Source organism: Podarcis liolepis (assembly GCF_965112155.1).
Source record: "Podarcis liolepis genome assembly, chromosome: 2".
Classification (NCBI taxonomy): domain Eukaryota; kingdom Metazoa; phylum Chordata; class Lepidosauria; order Squamata; family Lacertidae; genus Podarcis; species Podarcis liolepis.
In genome coordinates this window covers 121,591,218-121,600,893 of record NC_139555.1, presented here as the reverse complement: position 1 = coordinate 121,600,893, position 9,676 = coordinate 121,591,218, and the positions used below count along the sequence as shown (strand labels likewise).

At 47.0% G+C, this 9,676-nt stretch overlaps 1 protein-coding gene across 2 annotated transcripts; it reads right to left on the bottom strand.

The window, feature by feature from the left end:
* Positions 1–588: 588 nt before the first annotated feature.
* LOC310701574 (putative zinc finger protein 75C) lies at positions 589–7,521 on the bottom strand. Of its 2 annotated transcripts, none has more exons than XM_083492692.1 (6): positions 7,396–7,521; positions 5,216–5,720; positions 4,956–5,037; positions 4,591–4,673; positions 4,296–4,422; positions 589–3,163 (listed from the first exon to the last, which is right to left on the bottom strand). In XM_083492692.1, exons 2-6 carry the CDS (start codon positions 5,627–5,629, stop codon positions 2,352–2,354), a joined length of 1,518 nt encoding a protein of 505 aa, XP_083348818.1. In that variant the 5' UTR covers positions 5,630–5,720; positions 7,396–7,521; the 3' UTR covers positions 589–2,351. The 2 variants fall into 2 exon arrangements, with proteins under 2 accessions (XP_083348818.1, XP_083348819.1); XM_083492693.1 differs by lacking the exon at positions 7,396–7,521 and adding an exon at positions 6,486–6,929.
* Positions 7,522–9,676: the final 2,155 nt, after the last annotated feature.

Sequence of the window (9,676 nt, the reverse complement as noted above, 5' to 3'; positions counted from 1 at the left end):
GCTGACTATCAGCAAGGGAGCATTTAGTCAGTTGAGGGGAGTTCGGTTGGGAGATAGGGAGTTTATGAGGAAAGTGTGAGGAGTAGACCAGAGAGAAAAGCTGAGGAGAATGGCTAAGGCCTCAATATTAATACACAATTACAGTGGTGCCTCGCAAGACCCGTTCTGTGATTCTCTTTGTCTAGCGTTTTTGTTCGTCTTGCGAAGCAAGCCCATTGAAGGATTAGCTGATTAGCGCTATTAGAGGCTTTTAGAGGCTTTTAGCGGCTTATCTGCTGATCGGATCAGCTGATAAGCAGCTTAGAGCTATTAGCGGCTTTTAGCGGCTTATCTGCTGATCGGATCAGCTGATAAGCGGCTTAGCGCTATTAGCTGCTTTTAGCGGCTTATCTACTGATCCGATCAGCTGATTAGCGGCTTAGCAAGGGGGGGGAGGGGGGAAAAACCAGCAGGAACTCGCAAGACATTGTCGTCTTGCGAAGCAAGCCCATAGGAGATTCGTTTTGCGAAGCACCTCCAAAACGAATAACTCTCTCGTCTAGCGAGTTTTCCGTCTTGCGAGGCATTCGTCTTGCGGGGCACCACTGTATGTTAATATGTGAAGATCAGGAGAAGAGAGCTGGGGACTGAGCTAGTCTGAGAGGCAGCCCTATGTAAAAGGTCTTATGCAGGGGTGCCCAAACTTTTTTCACAGAGGGCCAGATTTGATGAAGTAAACATGCATGAGGGCCAACCAAATTGAGCTTTTTTTTAGGATTGAAGTTGTTGATTTTTTTTACCCCAGGACGACATATACTGCCACGGGGGGGGGGGGGGATTAAATCGAACAGCAAGCAGAATTAGGCCCCTGAAACAGACTTTGGACATGCCTGTACCAGAGGAAGGTGACCCAAGGGTGTTTGTGAAAGTTGTCCAAACTGCCCAAGCATCAAGGATTACAACTAGAGGAGATTTGGGGTACCAAGGCAGATTGTCCCTAGGAGGTAGACTGGGTTGTGGGTGAATTTGGCTGGGATGGAGGTTTAGGGTCACTGCTGTGGATACACAACCTGACTATCTCTAGGCTATCCCACATGCAGGGTTAATGTTGCCAGCCTTCATGTCACATTTGCAGACATCTCTGTAACACAGAGTTGGTCTGCCAACAGGCCCGGTGCCTAAAGCCAGCTCCCCATAGAGAATGTCCTTGGGGATCCTGACATCTTCCATTATGCAGACATGACCAAGCCAGGGTAGTCGTCGCTGAGACAGGAGTGCACGCATGCTGGGAATGTGGGCTTGTGAGGGCACATATTTGTTTGAGCCTCTTGTGATGCCTTCCTGGTGCAAGCCAGGGAACCAAAGCAGCAGACAGGTAATGTTAGACCCCTGAATTAATGTTCTTACACTGCTCTTTTTAGACAGACAAGAGTATTACATCAATTGTGTTGCATTTTTCTTCCCCCTCTATCCCCCCACCCCACATTTCCATCCACAAAGGTAAAGGTACCCTTGACCATTAGGTCCAGTCGCGGACAACTCTGGGGTTGCACGCTCATCTCACTCTATAGGCTGAGGGAGCGGGTGTTTGTCCACAGACAGCTTCCGGGTCATATGGCCAGCATGACTAAGCCATTTCTGGCGAACCAGAGCAGCGCATGGAAATGCTGTTTACCTTCCCGCTGGAGCGGTACCTATTTATCTACAGTGGTACCTCTGGATGCGAAAGGGACCCGTTCCGCAGCCCCGTTCGCATCCTGAAGCGAACACAACCCGCGTCTGCACATGCACGGGTCATGATTCGACACTTCCGCACATGCGCGTGATGTAATTTTGAGTATGTGAGCATGCGCGAGTGGCGAAACCCGGAAGTAATGCATTCCGTTACTTCGGGTCACCGTGGAGCATAACCTGAAAACACTCAACCTGAAGTATATTTAACCCAAGGTATGACTGTACTTGCACTTTGACGTGCTTTCGAACTGCTAGGTGGGCAGGAGCTCAACAGGAACTAGGGGGCCACAGCTCCCTTATCCCTGGTTTAGTCATATGTCTGGTGGTGGCAGGATCTCAGGAGGTAACCATGGCACCCCAGGCCTAAAACTACCATGCTGCCACGACCACTCACCAGCTGCCCTCCTTTCCTTCAAGGACACACAGATGTTCAAAACAGCAGGAAGGCCGATGAAGGACACATTTAAACTGTGGAATTCACCCCTACCCACAATAAGTATTGAAAGCCATCAACTCATATGTTTGTAAAAGGGGATTGGATAAATTCATGGAGGAGGCTGTCAATGACTACTTGCAGCACACCTCTGTTACTTCTTAGCAACCCTGCCAGGTCCACTGACCCCCAGCTTCTACAGCTTCTATGGTTTCTCTCCTGCATGAATTCTTTGATGTGAAGTGAGACTTTCCTTCCAGCGGAAGCTCTTCCCACATTCCAAGCACTGATATGGTTTCTCTCCTGTATGAATCATCTGATGGGACATGAGATGGCTGCTCCGACTGAAGCTCTTTCCACATTCCAAGCAGTGAAATGGTTTCTCCTTGCTGTGAATTCTTTGATGGGTCATGAGATGTGAACTCTGACTGAAGTTCTTTCCACATTCCAAGCAGTGATAGGGCTTCTCCCCACTGTGAATCATTTGGTGAGAGGTGAGATGATCTCTCCGACTGAAACACTTTCCACATTCTAAGCACTGATACGGTTTCTCCCCTGTATGAATTTTTATGTGAGAAGTGAGAGTTTCCTTCTGGATGAAGCTCTTTCCACATTCTAAGCATTCATATGGCTTCTCTCCTGTATGAATTCCTTGATGGGAAGTGAGACTTTTCTTCCAGCGGAAGCTCTCCCCACACTCCAAGCACTGATATGGTTTCCTCCCTGTATGAATTCTTTGGTGGGAAGTGAGATTATGTTTCAAGCTAAAGCTTTTTCCACATTCCAGACATTGATATGGTCTGTTGCCTGTATGAATTATTTGATGGGAAGTGAGATGGTCACTCCGACTGAAGGTCTTTCCACATTCCAAGCACTGATATTGTTTCTCCCCTTTATGAATTCCTTGAAGGGAGCTCTGGTGGAAACTCTGTCCACACTCCCAATATTTACATGGTGCCCCTACTGTATAGATTTTGTAGTAGTCTCCCTTAGTCTTGCTTTCCAATTCACCACCTTCTGCAATGAAGACAAAAACTGATTAGAGCCTTAGAAGGAAATGGAGCCTCAAATTATGTAAAAATGCAATTTTTCAAGCCTTGTGAGGAACAGTTAGGAGGAGATATGAGAACCTTCAAATATCTCAAGGGCTGTCACATGGTAGATTGAGGAAGCTTGTTTTCTCCTGCTCCAGAGGGTAGGACCCAGACCAGTGGATTCAAGTTACAAGAAAGGAGATTCTAACTAAACATGAGGAATAATTTTCAATTTACTACCCCCCTTCTCTCTCCCCTGCTCTCTCCCTACCTTTCTTCTTCCAAAGCCTTCTAGATTTTTTTTTTTATAAAAACAGAAAAAAACCACATCAGGAATAATTTTCCAAAGGTAAGAGCTGCTGGAAAGTTGAACAAAGTCCCTATTATTTGTTGGAAGAGTTTAAGCAGATGATGAATGGCCATCTGTCATGGTTGCTTTAGTGGAGATTCCTGCATTGCAGGCGTTGGACTAGATGACCCTCAGGGAACCTTTCAACTCATTCCTCTTTTGCAAAGAAAAGATCTTTGTGTTGTGTGTCTCAAGAACAATGGAAAGATACAAACATGTTTAAATAAAAACTTAGGCCCCAACATTCACTGTCAGTGACTTCCCTAGCCATCTGCTGATCAGCCCCACTGCGATCAGCTGCATTCTCCATCCTGATAATTCATTCTCCATCCTGATCTGCAGACTGATGTTGACAGTGGGCCATCGGGGGGGGGGGGTTGTTTGCTCCTTTCAAATTGTCACATCATGTGATAATGATGGTAGGTGATTGACAGATGGTCATCCCTGCTCACCTATCCAAGTTGGCCCATGTGTAGGGGTGCTGGTTGACTCACAGGGTCTGCAGGCCAGATCCAGCTTACTACCAGGGCAGTAAAAACCAGTCAGGCAATCGCTTAAATGGGCATAACTGGAGGATGCATCTTGAAAGGCAATACAGTGCACAGATGCCCATTCAATGTTAACTACAGGGAGTCTGAATCCCAGCTGTTGTAGGCGACTGCTGAACTACATCAGAATATAGGGGTTCATCAAATTTATCTGCAATTGATCGTGGATAAGAATTCATAATTCACGACAGATATTATCAAGCCACTGAGAGCCTCACCAAGTAAGGCCAGGATCCCACAGGTCTCCTCCATGACTTCCGTATGTAGAGCTCTCTGGTCAGGATCCAGCAGTGCCCATTCCTCGTCCATGAAATGCACAGCCACATCCTCAAAGGATGCGGGACCCTAAAAGAAAACAAAGAAGCTTTTCCAGATTGGATCATCGTGTTGCACTTTTTAAAAACAGGCGTTTATCTTAAGGTTTTAATGGAACTGTGTATTCGGGCCCAGGGAGGTTAGGAGGAGACAGAAATATGTTGGATGCTCCCAGCCTCTTTCCCCCCACTGATCTACCTGTTCCAGTGCCATAGAAGCTGCTTCCGCTCCACTGTGAAGAGGAGATGGCTGAGGAGGTCCTGCCAGCATCATCCAGTCACCTGCGTGGGAAAAAAACGTGGTGGGTAGACAGGAGCACTTCCTTGTTTCAGGAGTTAAGTACATTTAGCTACCAATGGGCCTTTTAAAAAGTATTTTGAGCATTTACAAATGTATACATTCTATATACAGTATCAGCTGTGTAAAAACATCTAAGGGAAATTGGGAGCAGTGAAAAAGACTGCAGGGAAGTCTCATCTGCCGCCAAAGATTTAAAAAGCCCTAGATTTATTTCACACTCAGCAGAGGGAGACCAAACTGAGATACATCCCAGCCATCCTTACCTAGTGGCCTCTGTCTGCTGTCCAATGGAATCATCTCCATCTCAGGGAAATCAGTGTCCATTTTTGCAAGCAGATCCTGACCCTGAAACAGTAATAAGGCGTCGAAACAGGGATTGAGGAGGAGGAAGGACAGAGGTTGTTGGACAACCTTCATTGCATGCTTTCCCCCCAAAAAATGTTGGGATAGTAGCAGATAATTTTGAGATACCCTCCCTCACATTCTGAATGCCTTGGGAACCATCACGGTGAAACACTCTCACCTGTTGCTGTTCCTGCTTCCTGTCCTCTGCCTGGCTCAGGAGAAAACCTTCAGCCAGGGCCACCGCCTGGGAGCTGGTCTCTGCCCCACACTCCCTCACCCAGCTCTGCATCTCCGGGGGGAGGACAGCCAGGAACTGTTCCAGGATGACCAGGTCAAGCATCTGATTCTTTGTGTGTTGCTCTGGCTTCAGCCACTGGAGGCAAAGATGGTGGAGTTGGCTGCAAACCTCTCGGGGTCCTTTGGCTCCGTGGTAGCAGAAATGTCTGAACTGCTGTCGCTGCACATCTGAACTGAGGGTATCCTCACCTAGGTCCTCCTGCACTGAGGTTTTCCAGAATACTTCAGAGTTCTCTGGTTTGATGGCACTGCGGCCTCTTCCTGCTTCAGGGCCAGCTGAGTTTTGCTCATCCATCTGTGCCCCAAGAAAGCCTCCAAGATGTCCAAAGGAGTTCCTTGGTCTTCTGTCAATTTCAGTCTGTCCTAATTAGAAGTGATGCCAACCCCTACAAAACAAAGACACTGCTGTGTTATGGGATTGCTACATAGCTGTCAAGTGTCCCTTATTTGAAGGGACAGTCCCTTATTCCAGCACCATGTCCCGCTGCTGTCCCTTATTGATGGATGTCCCTTAAATGATGCCCCTTAAATTTCAAAGGAAGCAGCTCCTCTCCCTCCCTCCTTGCCGGCTCCAACTGTGTTGCTTGGCTGTGTTGCTCACCCAATAAGAAGTCTAAGAACGACTGGGGGGTGGAGCTTGCATGCCTTGTGTGTGGCTAGTTAATGCAAGCTGAGGGGGTTTTTGAATGCTGGATGCCATTTTGTTGCACATGCTGCTGCAAACTTTGCAGTGTAAAGCCAGGCCGGGGAGCCATCTTAAGTTGAGGCTGCATAGGCCTTGTGGTGCATGTGATTCAGAATCTATTCAGTTGAACCTCTGGTTACAAAGTTGGTTGGACAGTGTTCTCGAAACTACCAGCATGAGTTTGACCAGACTGCAGGAGGACAGGAAGACTGGAGTGCCTGGAACAGGTGAGGCTGCAGGTCCCTTATTTTGGCTGCTGGTCCCTTATTTTCAAGGCTGCTGGTCCCTTATTTTCAAATCTGTAAGTTGACAGCTATGGATTGCTACACTGTCAGGAAAGGGAAAATATTCTCCGAGCAGGCCTGGATGAGTTTCGCTAGAACCCAGGGCCAGATTATAGTGGTGCAGCAGGAGTCTCCAGATCTCCTAGAAGGAAACTTAAAAAAAGCAAATATATGCAGACTACCTTCTATGCCAGCATTTCTCAAAACGTAGGCCAAGAATTACTATTGGATCTCAGCGTCCTTACAGATGGATCTCACAGCCTCTTCACTTCCCCTTCTCGCCCTGTGATATGAAACAGGCTCCGTATTATTATTACGATGTCAGAGACGTCAGCCTGACTCCTCCCCTTTTCCCACACGTTTGAAAACAATGAGGGACTGTCAGAGCTGTGATTGACAACTGGCAATAGCAATGTGAGGTAGGTTGAGCAGAGCATTAGTGACTGGACCAAGGCAGTTAATGAGCAAAATGAATCCGGAGTAAAGTAGGTTTGAAATGTGAAACTGCACAGAAAGAATACATGCTGCTCTTTTTCAAGTTTGGCAGACTGGTGGGTGGGTGTTCTCACTTTTGGTGCAAAATATCTGCGTGGTACGTAGCACTAAGGATGGGGAGATGCTTTGTATTACAGCTATTCAATTTTGAATTTGAATTTTTTTAAAATGACATTTAAATACTTTCCTTCAACGGATTCCTGATTTATTAAATCTCCAATGGTTCTCAGCAGTGCTTTGTATTCACTCCCAAATGATCCTCTCCATCGTTCAGGAGTTGCACACATCCGCATGGGCACTCGTCTGCCAACCAGAAGCCTTGGTAACACCTCTGCCTGATTAACGGGGAGGGGATGTTAATTCTAATTAAAATTCAACTGGAGATACACTTGCACCGGGAGCAACTTTTAATCCTCCCCTCCCCGCAATATTTCAAATAGCATCTCCTGCCTTTGCACACAGGGAGAGAGAAAGGCTGCCCTCCCTGTTTGGGGGGGAGCATCCTGGATGGATCAGGTCTCCTTTGCACCCTCTCCTTCCTGCAGCCCTGGGACTCTCCTTCGCCCAAATGCACAAAATAAAGGGGGAACAACTCACCGGCTCCCAGAAGGGTCCAATGCAGCGCTGGGAGAGACAAAGACCACGTTTGTCCCCCCCAGGGAGAAGCCAGGCAGGAAGGGGCTTGGGAGGGAAGGGCTTTCTCTCCTGGAGGACTCCGCACTCCTCCCCTCCTGGTCCCCTTCCTCTCTAGGAATGCAAATCGGTTCGCTTTAACCCTTACAAAGCCAAAAGGCGAGAAGGGCTGTCTGTAATGCAGAGGCTGGGCAGCTGCTCTTCTCCTGTCATTGTGGAGCCAGCTATCAGACTTGCTAAGGGGGAAGATGGCGAGATGTCTGTTGGGGAATCTTAACAATTCTCCAATTGTTTCTCTTTGGGCACTTCTCCTCAGTCCTCCAGAGCAGCTGTTAGAATTCCTGCTCCATGATTGCAGTCATGGGAATTTTGTCTATCACATGACGATGCATGTTTTGACTCCACAGAGTGGGAAGTGACAGAGACAGGATGTTTGTGTTACTGTGTTCTGTGAAGTGGGACTACAGTGGTACCTCGGGTTACATACGCTTCAGGTTACAGACTCCGCTAACCCAGAAATAGTGCTTCAGGTTAAGAACTTTGCTTCAGGATGAGAACAGAAATCGTGCTCCGGCGGCGCGGCGGCAGCAGGAGGCCTCATTAGCTAAAGTGGTGCTTCAGGTTAAGAACAGTTTCAGGTTAAGAACGGACCTCCAGAACGAATTAAGTACTTAACCCGAGGTACCACTGTATTGTCCTTTGTTCTCTCTTTGCTGTCTGACTATAGAGAGAGGGAGTCATGTTTCAGTGCTCCGTGTGTGTTAATATGTAAGTAAAGTAGATTAGCCAAAATGCGGAGTTGCTGAGTTCTGTTACACGGACTGCACAAACTCTGCAGATGCCTAAGTGTGCCGATGTGATGTTCGGGCAGAAGAAAGCTTTTGAAGCTCCCGAACAACCAGGAGGGAGAGAACATGCCAGTTGGGCATGTGTCTCTGCCAGGGTCCTATTCGAGTGTAGGACAAGCTCATGACAGCAGCTCCCCCCCCCCATGGGTCTCCATCTGTTTTTGGACTACAACTCGCATCATCCCTAGCTAACAGGACCAGTGGTCAGGGTTGATGGGGATTGTAGTCCGAAACAAAACAGATGGAGACCCAAGTTTTTGGAAACCCTGATCTAGTGGATTTTCTCCACCTTTTCCCTTCCCCTCTCTTCCAGAAAAGCACTAGAATTGAATGATCCAAACAATTCTCTCTTGCCCCCCCCCCTCTCTCGAGGCCTTGGAGGGTCAGGGGATTTTCTCCAGTGTACCCGAAGGAGCGTCTCCACCCCCACTGTTCTGCCTGGACACTGAGGTCCAGCGCCGAGGGCCTTCTGGCAGTTCTCTCACTGCGAGAAGCGAAGTTACAGGGAACCAGGGAGAGGGCCTTCTCAGTGGTGGCTCCCTCCCTGTGGAAAGCTCTCCCATCAGATGTCAAGGAAATAAAGAACTATCTGACTTTTAGAAGACATCTGAAGGCAGCCCTGTTTAGGGAAGCTTTTAAAGTTTGATGAATCATTGTATTTTAATGTTTTTATGGAAGCCGCCCAGAGTGGTTGGGGAAACCCAGTCAAATGGGCGGGGTATAAATAATAAATAAATATTATTATTATTCCAAAGCAACAGCCCCTGCAGGACCACAGTCAAATAAGTGTATAAACATTAATCCCTCTGGAGTTTTTTTTCATGAGGATTCAAAATGTTCCCCACTTCCCCTGCTAGCAATAAGGCCTAGATTTACAGGCCCCTGTACGTGGAGGCATTTACAGGGGCAGCTGTTCCTTCCAAATATCTAGTTTTGAAATAACTAATTTAAATTGCTTCATGAGTCTATGTGTAGTTTGATAGGTTCTAGAGGAATGAATTGGAATTACCCTGCCAGATGAAACTGCAAGATGTGCTGGTCCTTTTTCTGGTTTCTTGGGGTTTCTCTTTCAGCTATGGAAAAGGAGTTGCTGCTTCTCTTTTTTTAGTTTTCAATATATTGGCTTAAGGAGCTCCTGAAATACGCTCAGTTGAATAAATTTTTCCGTAAAATATTTGTAGCTTCGTTATAGTTTGCCCGTTAATATAGATACCACCTCAGATGCTAGTCTGTCTGGTTTTTCTGCCTACAACTTGACAGTTCTGTTTTAAATAAAGTGTATGCTCCAGATATAAATTTATTCACTCTTCTCTGTGATAGTCCCTTGGGAAAGTTTTGAAGATTTATTTTATTCATTCATTCATTCATTCATTCATTTAGTATACTGCCCTTTATCC